This window comes from Apiospora kogelbergensis (assembly GCF_038363985.1).
Source record: "Apiospora kogelbergensis strain CBS 113332 chromosome Unknown utg000001l_segment0_segment0, whole genome shotgun sequence".
NCBI lineage: Eukaryota > Fungi > Ascomycota > Sordariomycetes > Amphisphaeriales > Apiosporaceae > Apiospora > Apiospora kogelbergensis.
In genome coordinates, this window is record NW_027117418.1 from 4,418,010 (window position 1) to 4,433,383 (window position 15,374).

General features: G+C 53.6%; 3 protein-coding genes across 3 annotated transcripts; 2 read left to right on the plus strand and 1 right to left on the minus strand.

Annotated features, from left to right (window-relative positions):
• Positions 1-6,968: 6,968 nt before the first annotated feature.
• Positions 6,969-7,691, plus strand: PG998_001402 (uncharacterized protein; the record flags this gene model as incomplete). Its single annotated transcript, XM_066868220.1, has 1 exon — positions 6,969-7,691. The coding sequence occupies one exon, from the start codon at positions 6,969-6,971 to the stop codon at positions 7,689-7,691; it is 723 nt and encodes a 240-aa protein (XP_066736635.1).
• A 20-nt stretch (positions 7,692-7,711) lies between these two features.
• PG998_001403 (Zinc finger protein) lies at positions 7,712-8,098 on the plus strand (the record flags this gene model as incomplete). Its single annotated transcript, XM_066868221.1, has 2 exons — positions 7,712-7,972; positions 8,042-8,098. The coding sequence occupies 2 exons, from the start codon at positions 7,712-7,714 to the stop codon at positions 8,096-8,098; spliced, it is 318 nt and encodes a 105-aa protein (XP_066736636.1).
• Positions 8,099-12,833: 4,735 nt separating this feature from the next.
• PG998_001404 (malate synthase) lies at positions 12,834-14,724 on the minus strand (the record flags this gene model as incomplete). The annotated part of the gene is made up of 6 exons (XM_066868222.1): positions 12,834-13,122; positions 13,187-13,429; positions 13,485-13,642; positions 13,699-13,931; positions 14,009-14,275; positions 14,364-14,724. 6 exons carry the CDS (start codon positions 14,722-14,724, stop codon positions 12,834-12,836), a joined length of 1,551 nt encoding a protein of 516 aa, XP_066736637.1.
• Between the last annotated feature and the right edge of the window lie 650 nt (positions 14,725-15,374).

A 15,374-nucleotide genomic window follows, 5' to 3' on the forward strand; every position in this document is an offset into this window, starting at 1 on the left:
GATCCTCGTGACGCCCAAAATGACCTTTTGAGGTGAGCTGACACTAGATCGTGAGGCGAATGAGGGCGCTTGCTGACGGAAACACCCACGCCATCTCGGTGAAGATTCACCGCGAGAAGAGAGAAGTTGGTACATAAGAAAGCATGCGAGTAGAGGATGTCTTCTTAATACCCGATTGAGAAAACACTACATGGGCTGGTTCGTCTGCTGAGAGGATGGCGCCGTCATCGGCCTGGGCTGCGGAAGGCCTTCTAGAACCAAACCCCCATGCTGCAAGAGCCCTGGCCGAAGGCTGCGTCGCTACGACGCGAGCCACACCGTGGTTAAAGTGGTGTTCGTACAAATTCTGTTGACCGGCCATTCGGGATCGTGCCGGTGAGTGCTCAGTTGATCCCGTGTCGACCATGGGTGGGCAGGCTCACCAATGATTCGCTGTTCCCCAGGCAGGTCAGTCTGAATCGTACGTCAAACCCATCGATGACTGGCCGTATCGCTGCGCGATCTCCCCACAAATGCTGGAAACGTGCTTCAATCGTGTCGGCTTCTCTGCGAATCGGCCAGAGAACCCGGTTTACTCGCTGCAAGAATTGCAGAGGGTTGGATCTGCTGCAGACTCTGCAGCCCCCCCTCAGAGCCGTCTGAAGGCCTGACTGGCTGGGATCAATATGGTGAGTGTATGTAATGTCGCTCAGAATCAGTGGCCAATCGCTCGCCCAACCAAGGAGATCGGGGCTTGGACGAAAGTTGGAGCAAGTATCTCTTGTAAATACTAGACCATTGGTTCTGATTGGTTGGGCCTGAAGGAGCTCACAAGTTTCGAGGGGTTGAAACGAAACTAGTCGACTGACAAGTGCCAATCACATCACCAGCAAATGTCTAGGTCGGGTGAGGCGGGCAGATGACAGACACCCCGTCGACCTAGGTACCTGTAGCAAGTCTGACACTTTTAGTTGGCGTCAGGGAAACGGCCAACGAGGCGGGGGAGAGCGCGAGAGCGAGAGAGGGAGGGCGGGGGGGAGGAGGGGACAGGAGGGGACAGGGAGGGGACAGGGAGGGGAGGGAGAGGGAAAGGGAAAGGGAAAGGGAAAGGGAGAAGGAGAAGGAGAGGGAGAGCGAGAGGGAGTGAGACGAGAGAGTGCGTTGGGATCCCACGATGCTCGACTCTGACCACCCACCGCGAACAGATGCGCAATGCAGATGCGCAATGGGCTGCGGGCTCCGAAGCGACATGGGGGTGGCATGCATGCCCAAGTCGTTTCAGCTCTTGCAGTAGAAGAAGGCAGCGTGTCTCTTTAACCTTGTTTGCGCCACGCAGATGGTGGTTAGTGCTTGGGTCGGCTCGAGGTTGATGTCAAATCTGGACGTGGCATGGCCTGCCATCCCATCTCTGGTGTGTATATGTAACTAACTGCGCAGGCAAAGGTTTCGTTCGACCAACTGCCTCGACTCAACCTTACCATAAACGGAACTATGGCGCACACTGAGCCGTGAGATCGGAGCCGAGACGCCCCATCATCGTGTGTGACCTGCCCGTCGGTGTTTCTCCCTATTGGGGAGACTTTGGCCCATCCTTTGGAGCGGGGGTGCCAGATCCCTGTCCGACGAACGGTTCCCGCCATGCCTTGTGCTCACTCACTCTCCGGAACGCTCCAGATACGGATGATATGATGAACAGGCATCTACGTGGGAAAGAAGAGACTTCTGGCCCCTTTCGCTTCCGCCCTGGGATTAACTTGATTCGGAGGGCGGCTGCAAAGAACCATGTAAATCGGACTTGTCGTGTTACACGGAATCCAGCTCAGTCCACATACCCTGAGAGGAACCTGGTTCTAATTATGCACCACGGAATCCATCACACCTATTATTGATGCTATGCAATAATTGCTAATAAACAGCAGCCAATAAACGAGACGATATATGAGGTACATCGGTCCATGGAGAGGATATGCATAAACAAATCATATCGGGTGAATTCACTCCCACTATAGATAGATAGCTGAACGAGCCGGCACGAGATTTCAGCTGCTGAGTTCCGGGCTGCGCTTATATCAGGGTACGTCGCGTACAGATTTACTAGCCATGTCTTAAAGAACAGCCACCACCGTTACAGAAGCTTATCCATAGCTAATCAATAGTGACCCGCTCGTCTTTCCTTTACTTTCATTACCAGGAATCGTAGCTCGCAGAGGATGGATATCTCAGGGTCCACGGACGAGATATTCATTCAGGCACGCGCCACAATGCATGTAGGGGGAGAGGCCTGAACACTCACCAAACCCTCCCTCCCCGAAAACCAGGAAGGAAAAAAGAATGAGTACTCTATCTTAATTGCCGTAGGCAGAACAGACAAATAAGAAGTCTCGTCTCGTCAAAAGCTACCAGAAACAGCTAGATACTCATTACCTGTCTGTCCGCTACTCTGCATCAACCAATCCAACCAATCCTTTTCTTGACTAGTTTTGGTCTCCCCACCACTGAAGACATAACCTCGTTTACAGGTTGTACATGACCACTTGACACCGACTCTTCAGCGAAGTCCATCAGTATTTATGGCTTTCGCCTGCCTGGCCAGTCTCAACTGAACTTCTGGACCCACGATTCATCTAAAGGAGTGAGATGAATTGTAGGGTATGCCGGAGAGGCGCGGTCGGTTGCCGGAAAGGAAAAGCATTTCCCCCTCATGAGTTCCAGCTCCCAGGTTTCCGATCGGGTCAAGCCATTTCGGCTAGGACGCCCTGGACAGAAGGAAGGAAGGAAGGAAGGAAGGAAGCCCGTTGTTGATGACATGGTGAAGAGCATCACGGTGTCAGCCGCATCCACGTCGTACTTGGCATCGTGAAATTCCTTGCACCTGACATATTCGTGCCCATGGGGAGTGGCTGCTGAGCAAAAGTAAGACGTAAGCAAGCAGCCCCATCCATACCACTACTACATTGCGGAATTACCCGTCGATCTCGACTGCGTAGACGGTGCTAAGCGGGATTGCCAAGGAAAATACTCGACGGGGCGATTAACAAGGGATATTACCTAGACATTTGCTTGCAAGGCCGGAGTACTCTTCTACATCTTTAGTAATGAGTCCAAGTCGGCTCACTAGTAGTAGAGTCAATACAACAAGCAGGCGCTTCTAAGCGAAAGAAAAACAAAAGAAATGGGAAAGAAGAAAAGAAGAAGAAAAGAGAGGACCCCCGGATCTATACCGTGTTATGCCTGACCATGACCCCCCTGGCTTTACTGACCTGGAAATGGGGTCGGGGAAATCAATTGTATATTTGCTAGGAGAGGGTTGGTTGACCAAAAGGATCTGCTCAGCTGCAGGAAACGTTTTGCAGGGGCCTGAGGACGCGGATGTCGAAGCGAATCTGCCCCAGCTATGGGAGTGGGCACTTCACAGCGGTTGCATATTACTAGACGTATGTACGCACAACCAGTATGTAGCTATAACTAACGATATGACACCGGAGTCGATGCAATCCAGAGAAGTACAATATCTGCAGCCATTGAGGGGCCGAGGAGCCGAGGGCCCGAGGAGACGAGCTGCAGGCCGAGATGGAAGAGGTAAGAGGCAAGCCGGGCAGTGAATGAGCATGTCTAGGCGACAACAGTTCCAGATGCAGCAGAGTAGTAGAAACCGCGTGCGTATGCTGCTGCTGGCTTCGACGTTGGCCGACGGTCGCTGCGATCGCATCACATTGCATCACATTGCATCGCGTCGATCAAGTTCGCAATCCTGGTCGATCGCCGACAACCAAGCGGAATGTGGTATTCCAGCCGCAAGAGAGACATGGCATGGCATGGCATGGCACCCACTTGGACGGGACGAGAGAACCAAGCTAAATCGCGGAGCTGAAAGAACTAGTCCGGCCTCCCATCAGGCAATCCAATGGTGAATGCTACGCCAAGACAATAAAGACGAGTTGCAGGGGAGGGGGGGAGACTGGGGGGAGGGGAGAAAAGAAAGCAGTCGGTTCAACTAATGCTCAAGCGAATGTACAGTTCTGTCATCTGAATTATCTGCCAGGAAACTAGCAGTAGTAGGAAAGGAACCAGGCAGCCTAGAGTTTCTTCATGACTATCATCCGTGCCACTTCTCGACACGTCTTACTGTACTCGTAGTTGTGAGTGCGCAGACTGACGAGGAGCGAGGTCAATTTGTCAATCCGCCTGGTTCATGGTTTGGGCAATTATGGGCTAGTTCGAACCTACTTTTGTAGCCTATTCCATGGGTCAACATGGATCAATGACCGTGCATATAGTAAGTACATACAATACAACTCTTCAACTCAACCTACAGTACGGAGTACCCAAGGCTCAAGGCTCAAGGCTCAAGGCTCAAGGCTCAAGGCTCTCTCAAGGCGTGCCTCCCCCTGCCCCCTTCTTCTGCTTCTTCGTCTTCTTCTTCTTCTTCTTCTGCCCTCCCCTGGTTTTTGTCTGGCTGCAGCTGGGAAGGTTAACCCCCCCTGTCATCAAAGTGCAAATCCGCTGGGAGTGACCCCCATGCCAACCAACTCCGTGCTGGGGTGGAGGGGGGGGGCGTTCTGACGAGGAAAAAGATATCTGTAGTCATCTCTCAACTATAGTACTTGTAAACTAAGGTACGTATCCTTCTCGCAGCCCGGAGAGATTACGTCCTCGTGTCCCAGATCCCTTATTAGTTGCTGCTACCTTATCTCTCATAGGTAAGCGCTGGGACTACCTACTACCTCTTGACTCCTACAAATGTCAGATCCATTGATGGGATGGGAAGGCCAGGAATTTCCGACCATTCCGTCTTATGTGACAGGTCTCGGTCTCGGCGTGCTATTTCTATTTATTACCTAGGACCTTCCTTACCTGCTATGACCTACCCAACAGGAGTGGACTCGGCCAGGCTGCGAGATTGGTGTATTGCTGCTCAAGCCCGCGTCGTATCATTCCAACTAATTCGGACGCTGCGAGTGTGTCAGTCACGAAAAATAAAATCCGGCAAGAGAGGGGGGGGGACGGTTGCAACAATGGGTGTGCATTGAGCAATCCCGGAATCTTGGGTGCATGGTGGACATGGTGGACATGGGAGGGTCCAGTCGCCAAGACCAGGGTTCTAGCCTCCTCTTTCTCTCTCCAGGCCTGCTAGGTTAGCATGTACTGCTGCTGTAAGTACTTACATGTAGTAGCCGTAGTACGGTGATTCCTCCCTTTTATTCTCTCTCTCTCTCTCTCTCTCTCCAGCCAACCTGCCTGCGTTGCCTGCCCCGTCGATATCCGGTCTCTTCTGTATAATATATAGATATATGTGTGCGTGTGTGTATGTGTGTATGTATGTATGCATACCACAAACACCCAGACTCCAGCACTCTTCTTGCCGTCACCAGAACAGCTCCATATCCACGTTTGATGAACTCGCCCCAGGTCTCATAATTGCCCAGTTCATGAATTGTTATACGTTGTAGTCATTGCCACCTGCAGGCCGGGCTGAGGCCTAGCATGCAATTTGACCCCTACCGGCACTTGTTCAGCTTGCCCTGCACCATCACCATACCCGGCGATTTAACAGACCGCGACCTGGCAAGCCACCACTTGTCGGTCCCCAGAGAAACTTCGCCTGGTCCTCCGCCCGTCTCTTTTTGCTCCTCCTTGTCGACGTGCTTGAAACTCGGGAGCAACCTCCGCCAAAGCAACTAATAAGAGCTGCAAACCTACACATGAAAAAGGGGAGGACAACAACAAGGAGAAACAGAGTTTGGCGGTACCGAGCAGGTACCTCGTCTTTCGCAGCAACCCGCTCAGGGGACCAGGTTGCGTCGTGTTGTCACGGTTAAGTCTCGAACGCCCAGTCCGGCAACCATTTCAGCCCAGCTCAGCTAGACTGAGCCCGAGTGAGCTACTTGCTACTTTTAGTCTGGGGGCACCAGGCCCATCCAAAGTCCAAACGAGAGATCCCGCCCTAGGGATCCAAGGTAGCGTGTTAGTGTACCTACTACCCACCCCCAGAGCGAGCGAAAAGAAGCCACAAAGCCCGCCGACAGAAGCAAGTCGTAAAAGAGGCGTACAGCACCACAGATACGACCAGGGTCGCAGGGTCGCAAAGCTACCTGCCCAAGAGACCCTTTGACATATAATCTCGACGACAGGCGCCTCCCGGCGCCATCTTGGGTGATCGACGTCTCCACCGAACACCTCCCACCCAACCTACCTTAAAGCTCGTGAACCCACCAGGAAGGCAACCTCCAACTGGGACTCCCAAACATCTCCATACCTAACCTGCCTTTGCCCTACGCAGCATAACCGCCATTAAGAGTGCTGTTCCTGCTCCTTGGCTGTTTTTGCCGTCAAGCCATAGCCAGCAGTGGTTGTTGCAACGGCCAGCCCCCTCCCCCCCAGAGACAAGCCCACCCGTGACAACATCGCCGCCGTCCTACTACACAACCGTGGGTCCCCCAACTTCAACCTCGACAATTACCCCCAAGCTTTGGCTTCAGCGTGGTTACTCGACTTCCTTGGATAGCACTTGCCGCATGCTTCACGAACACTATTGCTAGCCACCTTGGACGCAATTCGACTTTTCCTGCGGATATCGTCACTCGGGCTACAGGACGCCGTGGAAGATCGAACCGAGCAATTGCCGCCCTGGAGTGAGAGAGTATTTTCTGGGGACTCGGGTGCCTCGAGCCTTCCTCGCAGAGACTCGGACAACAGCCAAGTACGACGTCGAGTCGAGCCTTCTTCTCCCCTCCGGGTCCTCGTAGGAGAATGGAAATCGCAAGCTTTACCTCTCGTAGACCAGCTGCCGGAGGACTGCCTCAGTTCCATCTCCCCCACCGAATACACAGGTGGATGTCCAAGTTCCCAGTATGGTTCCTCCCTCTCTTTACCTGAATTTTAAAAATTTGACACCTAGCCCACACCCACGGCCACCCAAAAAGAAAACCTGTCCTTTACAAGAATCGGAAGCGTTTTTGTGAATTATATTTCCTAGATCGATCCTCCCAATGGATGAGGACGAACGTCTAACATCGAGTTCAGGAGTCACCGGGAACGACGGCCTGAGCCCGCTCTCATCCAGCGTGCATAGTGGCAGCTCGCAGAGCTCGCAGGCTGGCGGCATCCCACCGTATAGCAACCCCCAGGGACATTGGGCACTGACGCAGAACTCGTCCTACACCTACAGCACTTTGGGCCAAAGTCAGCCAGGACTGATGCAATCGAGCTACGGCGGTCGCCAGCAGCTATACTCCCCCTCCGGGAACGCCTTCGGCAGCCGAAGCTCTCAGTCGCCCGCGACAGGAGAAGGGCTCGTAGCACCTCCCTATGACAACGTTGGGCCCCCTTCCCTTCAACAGTCTCTGGAAGCGGTTCCGGTCACTCGTCGATGCTTTCGCAGTCCTCACACCATGCGCAGATGCCGAGTAATATTCTCAGCTCCCAATCATCCGCCTCTCAAGCGCCGCCTTCGGCAGCTACGACATCCACGGATACCTACTCTCGACCCCCGACGGCATCCAGCTATTACGCGCCGCCCTCTTCAACACCACAGCAGCCTTCGTTCCCTTCTTTCGCGAATTCCCATCATTCTCCCACTCAGTCATCCCCCACAACTACAGGGTCCATCCCACGGGGAATACCGGCACTCAGCTCACATCATTCTATGCATGCGCCAACTCATTACTCCAGCCGCCACTATGGAGGGTACTCTGCGCTGGCACCACCGATGAGTGGCCCTGTTCTCTCTAACATGACAAACCCTAATGCTCCACCGATATTGGTCGGTGGCCTGAATCCCATGGTGCATGGCTATCCGCCACATATGGGACACCACCATATGTACTCTCATGGTCAACCTGCTCACCAGGAACGGCCTTTCAAATGTGACGTATGTCCGCAGTCATTTAATCGGAACCACGATTTGAAGCGTCACAAGCGGATTCATCTGGCCGTCAAACCGTTTCCTTGTGAACACTGCGAGAAGAGCTTCTCGCGGAAGGACGCACTCAAGGTAATGACAACGCTCTTCCGCGCACGATAATAGGACTGACATGATGACAGCGGCATACTATGGTGAAAGGGTGCGGCAATGGCAAGAGCTCGCCGACTGAGACCTCATCCCCCCACCGCGAGATGAAACCGGATCCAGACGGCAATGGCGAGAACAGGGGAAAAACATGTAGAGAAAGGCGTTATCCTTCTGATCATCAACTGAGAGTTCTGCGCCGCTCTCCGGATCATCTCCACCAAAAGAACAGTCCTTGCCAGATATACAAGGACGTCTGCCAAGATAGCCCCTGGGTTATCAGAGGTTTACGCATGGAAAAGTCTCGTATCGAGACGGCGAATATGCGAACGGCGCTACAATATCTTCTGGGCCTGTCTGCCCGTCCACGGCCTGCTTTGGGGGCGATGTATTGGTCTTTGATTGCGTTTCGGCAAGCATCAATTGCTTATTACTGGGGCGATGCTCCTTGCTGGGCGCCCCGGACACAAATGCATAAACACGACAATAGCGATTCATTACGACGAAGCGAGATTTGGGAGCAGTCACCTACAATTGCAATTTATGGATTGATTTGGAGTACTGGATCATTGGGGAAAAAAACTTGGGGTCAAGGGGGCTCAATGGCCACAGCGATTGGTAATCGGATTATGAAGAGTCAAAGGGGCTCTGGGTTGTTCTGGCGTTTACTCAGAGGGTTTTCAACTAACGAGACCAAATGTTTCTCGTGGGTTTCGGGTCGGTCAATAAGGAGACGACGTGCTTATATAGATGGCATGGGTCAGATAACGAGATGTACTTTTAGGGAGTTATTTTCGGGGTCAAAGGGTAGGAGAATGAAACGGATTTGATCTTGTGAACCACGGCGAAATTCACCATCACATACGGCGACGTGAGATGACTACCCTCCTTGCCTCTTTATTCCTGTAGTCTATGGCAGAATTATATAAGCAACAAAACGGATAGTGGCTCTAACCTGCGACAGGGGGTGACGTAAAAGACACTTTGTTGTTTCGATGAGTGTGTAGATAGATACTTATTGTACCTGGGAATGTTGGTCTTGCCAAGGATGAGGATGTTCTAAATTACTGTACGGCCTCCATGGCATCCTTTCCTTCAAAGGGATACCCAGCCCACGTTGTCGCCAATTTATCGCCACTGACAACGTTCGAACGACTATTTTGAGACGACTTAGCCTAGCGCAACCAGGTGGGATGTCGCGGAAACCGAGGAGTCCATGGGCGAAAGTCACATGCTGTGGCAAAAAAGGAAAAGAAGAAGACCGTTAGCCCCTGATCTCATCTACTTTGGCCGATATGCCTGATGCGCGACATGGCAGGAAAGCCAAAGAGCGGGTGTCTTTTCAGCCAAGCTCTCCTCTGCTTGAACTCAAATGGTAGTCACAAATAAGATAGGGACGAAAACGACGCCCACAAACTCTGTTGGCCAGGCTTCCACGAGCCATCAGGCCAAGATCAGACGTCTTCTTCTCTTGCATCCGTTCCTCCTGAAAGCCTCCCTTGCCTCCCTTGCCTGTTTGCTTAGTTATTCTCGTGGTTTGGCGACCAGTGTCTCGGTCCTCTCCTCTGCCCTTGTTGTCAAACCAGACACGCATATGTAGGCTGCGAAAAGGGGGGTTAGGCGGAGGCGGTCGGGCATGCGTGGGTTCGGGACGCGCTAGTAACTCACTCACTCGTTCTTATTCCAGCCGAGTAGCGCGCACAGGACGAATATGTACCTGCTCAAGTCACTCACTAGGTGTGCAAGAAAAGAGCAGTAGTCGGTGTTAGACTTTCTTGTGGTGGTCACCAAGCGCGCGCGCGCGTGAGAGAGAGAGAGAGAGAGAGAGAGAGAGAGAGAGAGAGAAGGGGGAAGGGAGAGACACGCATAGAGAGAGAGACTAACTACCTCAAAGTTCAAGTGAATGCTTATCTAGTTACATATTTAGCCGCTTTAGTTCTCACGTCAAACAATCTGGGGTGGATGTAGTCGTGTTTGTGTATCCTACACAGGCCTGGAGAAAGTTCTCCCAGGTGCACTGCAGTAGTCGGCCGGGAGAGATCTGCAGGAGTCGGCGGTGCTAGTTGGTTCGTCTGTCCAGTCTCGTCCGGACATTTCGTGATCTTGGCCCCCTTGTGTCTTTCTCTGACGCACAGATCTACCTTGTACCCTGCTTGCTGCCCATCAGCTGGCGGTCGTCAGCAAGCATGGCCGGCTAGGGGCAACGGAGAGAAGACACGCTTGATGCGCTTTGTTTTGTGCTGATCTGGCAAGTAACGATCGAGCGATTGCTTGCTCTCTTTCCGCTCTCCTCCGCTCTCCTGATTCACCCCCTGGGAGCAGGAGTGGGAAGATTCGTATCCCCCTCTCTCTCAGATATGTACCAGGGCCGGACAGCCCAGGGTTCTGGATCCATCCACGCCATCGTGGTGTGGCGTCCAACAAAGATGTATTCGCGCGTGCGCGGCCTCCTGTCGGTGGCGGGCGCCACCTATCGCTGCACACTACGCAGGCTGTGGATCGAGAGTGTCCGGTTCGCCAAAAGAGAGCTCTCACTTAGAGAGTGCCTATGCTGTGGGCAGTCACGACGACCAAGACTTGGTGATTCAGAGGGGACTTGGCGACATTGCAGCAGTCTACCTACATACGATGCGCGAGGAAATAATCACTAGTCTAGATCTAACCCTGCTCCCACCCTCGAACAGGTATGGCTACACGAGCATGTTCGTTGCTTCACACAGACACGCCTACCGCCCCCTCATTCTCGGATCGCTGCTGCTCTACTTACTCCCTTATGTTGAGCCTGTCCCAGCAGTGCGGTGATGGTTTGCTAGAAGCCAACACGGGGGCGAGAGAGCTCGTTTGTTACGAATCTCGCCACGACCCTGACTGAGGCTGAACAACAGACATAATGTCCCAGTTGGGCGGCCCCGGTGGCGTCGTACTCGTCGGTCGTGCCAGGCAGGAGTCAGCTGTCTGTGGTAAGCAGGACTGCCAAGGTAGGCACTTGGTCGTAAGCCTGGTGCGCGAGAAACAAACCGAGTCTTGGAGCCTCGACTAGTTCCTTCTCCCCTGCCCTCCCCTCCCCTATTCTTGGCCTCGACAACATACAGCACACACACACACACACCTACCTCACAGACGGTACGGGCCAACCAGCCTGCCGGTCAGCCATCACACTCACTCCAGGCGACCCAGGTGGACAAATGAGAGGCTGCGGTTAGGGCGCGACCAGCTCACCGGATCCCCCTTCCCACCCCCTTCTAGTATCATGTTTCATGTACGAGCTTGCCGTAGGCACTTGGCACACACGCACACTCTCGACTGGCCCAGGTTCCCATTTGTGGGTGCCGCCTCTGCTAGGAAAAAGCAAAACCAGACTGGATATTTCTTTGTTCCAAGTGTCTTGCCAAATCCGGATCTCGCCGCGGTTATCGACTTGACATTCCGTCGATCGGCTTGACCTTCTTCTTTTTTCAGGCTTGAACATGGGCACAGCGAGCCTTGCGGGAGATACATACACACTCCTTGGCACGCACGATGGCTGCAGAAGTACCCCTGCAATACCGTCGGTGGTCTTGTTTGCTTTGCTTTCCACCCCTTCACTTCTCACCTCATGCTAGCTAGGCTCCTTTCGAATGGGGATATAGAGGGGGGCACGGGGGAAAGCCACAGCCGCTAGGTTCGGTTCTGTTAGGCGAGCAAGTCAGTCTTACTTGGGTGCTTACTTCTCAGCCTTGTAGTGACTTGCTACTTCTTCCTTGGATGTCGGCGACCAGCCAAGCACCCGAAGTCAGGTGCAATCACGTATGCAGAACAAACCCCTGCTTGGTTGATTGTGTAAGAATATAGAGGCATCTGAGAAAGTCGACGTGCATGAAGCAGGACAGGTCTAGACAGCATGGCGGTGACTGGATCCTCGTGCGCCCTCCCTTCTCCCTTGTCCCTCGCGGCGCTTGATCTGTTCAGCTCTGCGCCGGACAGTGCGCATTCGAATATCGAAAATGGACAGTTCGTAGCTGCGAGACAGATGATGATGCCGAAGATTGAATCAGTGACTTGGCCGTGTGCGACCTTTTCTTGGCCGCTTGGGGACACGATGTGACACCCAACCAAACCCCTGCACCGACCAATATACCCCCGATCCAATACTTGGGCCTCTATCGTCATACACCAAGTAATAATACCACGGCGGTTGCCCAGTTATAGTAAGCCACAATCGGCCTTCCTCCTCTTTTTCCTTCCTTTTCCCTCCTCCTCCTCGCCCTCCTTCTCTGCTGCTGTCTGTCTGTTGCCTGATCTCTCCGGCTTCGTTGAGTCTCGGGTGCAGTACGGACAATGAAGAAACGTCGTCAAATTAGGCTTCGGGTGCCACACACACACGCATACCGAACAAACAGTTCCCCCGTTCGCTCGTGGGTGTGAGAGAGAGAGGGAAAGGCAGTGCGCTCGGCACGGTTCGCCCGCCCCTTGCCTACTTCCTACTTCCGCAGACACATGATGCCGAAAAAGGAAGCAGAAGAACCCAGCCACTATGTAGGAACTCGCCGTGTGACAAACACAATTTTCCGCAGCCATGCCAACTTGAGTCGGTTCATGTAACCTTCTGGTTGGTGGATATTGCCGCTCTGGCCATGTTGAAGAGGTTCTGCCGGTAAGGGCGCATCCACCACAGTTGTTACGTCATTTCTTGGCCGTCATTGACATGCTCGTTACGCAGGAAGATGGAGTATGTGGGAGTTCGTGCAACTGCCATCTCTCATAAAAAAACAGATATCTACTCAGTACATGCAAGCGCCCAATAACCAATTTGATTCACTTTGCTCTAGTCTCGTCCGCAACCAGCACCAAGTCGCCCACCTCCCTCTCACAGCTTGCTGGCTGGCTTGGAGGTGCCGACCGCCGTGATCTCGTTGTACAGCAGACTCGTCAGGAAGTCGGCGTAGTCCTCGCCCGTGACCTGCCCCGCGAAGTACTGCGCAGCGAGGCCGTACTTGTTCCCTTGCGGCGCCTTCTTGGCGAGCTCGTCCGTCTGCTCCTTGAGCAGCTTCAGGGCGTAGGCCTTGTCGACGCGCTTGCCTTCGGCCGTCGTCACCCCGTGACGCACCCACTGCCAGAGCTGTGACCGCGATACCTCGGCCGTAGCGGCGTCCTCCCTGTGGCCCGTGTTAACATACGAATAGGCCTGTCGAAGTCGGAACACGCGATAGGGGAACTTACATCAGGTAGTTGATGGGCACGCAGCCTACTCCGCGAATCCAAGCTTCCATATATCCCAGGCCAATGTTCAGGTTCTTGCGGATACCTTCTTCCGTGATCTTGCCGGGCACATTCATGTTCAGTAGGTCATTCTGGCCAATCTTCACATCCTCCCGGCGCACGAAGAGCTGATTCGGTGTAGGCATGTGCTTGTTGAAAATCTCGGAAGCGATGGCGGCCAACGCGGGGTGAGCAACCCATGTTCTGCACGCATCGTTAGTGAGTCGCAGTCGACGCGTTTCAAAAACACATCACATACCCATCGTGGCCGGCGCGGACTTCTCGGAGCTTGTCGGCTCGTACACCATCCATCGCCTTGTCATTGGCCTCCTTATCGTCTTTAATGGGGATTTGGGCCGCCATGCCGCCCATGGCATGGACACCACGCTTATGACAAGTCTGAATCAGGAGTTTAACCTATGAAACCCTGTTAGTGACCATCTCCAAGTCCAGCATAACGGAAAGGTACTCACATAGGCGTCCATAAACGGCACAGTCATGGTTACATTGCCTCGGTCGGGCAAAATGAAATTGCTGTTCTGGCGGAATTTCTTGATGACGCTGAAAATGTAATCCCAGCGCCCGCAGTTAAGACCGGCGCTGTGATCGCGCAGCTCGTAGATGATCTCGTCCATCTCAAACGCGGCCATAATGGTCTCGATCAACACCGTGCCTCGAATCGTCCCCGGCGCATGCCGATATAATCCTGTCCCAGGTTGAAGGCATCGTTCCACAGGCGGGCTTCGAGGTGGGATTCCATCTTGGGGAGGTAGAAGTACGGACCGAAGCCTTGCTTCACGCTTTCGAAGGCATTGTGGAAGAAGTAGAGACCAAAGTCAAACAACGACCCAGAAATAGGCTCGCCATCCACAGTGACGTGCTTCTCCTCCAGGTGCCAACCTCGAGGCCGCACAATAAGGGTCGGCAGCGTACGGTCGGTACGGATCTTGTATTCCTTCTCACCCTGCTTGAATTGCAATTGACGTCGTACGGCATCGTACATGTTAACCTGGCCGGTGATCATGTTATCCCATGTGGGCGCGCTCGAGTCTACGCTTGGTCAGCTATTCATGGCATCTTCCAATCAACGGTGCTCGTCGGCCATTTGAGTAGAGCTCGGCACAGAAAAGCAAGTTACCTTCAAAGTCGGCCATGTATGTCCAAACGTCCGAGTTCAAGGCATTCACAACCATCTTGCGATCCGTAGGCCCGGTGATCTCGACTCGACGGTCAACGAGACCCGGAGCGGGCGGTGCCCCTTTCCATGTGGCATCTTCGCGAATGTGCTTGGTCTCGGGTAAGAAGTCCGGGAGTTGACCCTTGTCCAGCTCGGTCTGTCGAATCTTGCGGCGCTCTAGCAGAGCCTTTCGTGTGCCGTTGAACGAGCGATGCAGAAGAGCCAAGAATGCCAGGGCCTCCGGCGTCAGGATCTTTCGGTGCTCAGGGCGGATGTCGCCGGAGATGGTGACACCCTGGAGGATTGTCTCGGTAGTCGCCATGTTTGGTGTGAAGACAGGGGCTATACGTGTACGTCGCTTTGGAGCCACTATTGCTAGCAGAGAATGTCACCAATTGGGTTACAGGATGGCGTGGTCTGGATCTCAAGACGACAGTAGGAATCGTGTGGCACAATGAACAGCTAGGAAGGGAAGTTGGGTTTGGTATGATGAGGGTTCAAGGTAGAACTAAGCTGGGAGTGTTGCGACTGAAGTATGACTGGTCTGGGGGAACGTGTAGGAGCCTCCCGGGTATGACGAATACGGTACGGGAACCCCAAGTGCCCTCCAAACTTCGGCATTGAGTGTGGTGGACGACTTGACTGGAGGCGGTTGTCCCCAGACCATGATGATGAGGTATGACAGGGGTGGGCTAGCATGGTGCAAAGTACCGTCTTGGTAGAACTCACATGTGAGTGTACAATGCAGCTCTGGTTGCCGTCCGGCCAAGTCGAGGATAAGCTCGGCGTCAGAACAAAGTTGGCTTGTTTCGGACGGAAGGGTGGACGTGAATGGACGGTCTAGCCGGCGGGGTGACGGAAGAAACGAGCTTGTGAAAGTGTGGGGGAAGGTGAATACCAGTCGGTTGGAATGCTTCACTGCAGACTGGTCGTGGAGCCCAAAACTCAACTTCTCATCAACAGCAATGGCGC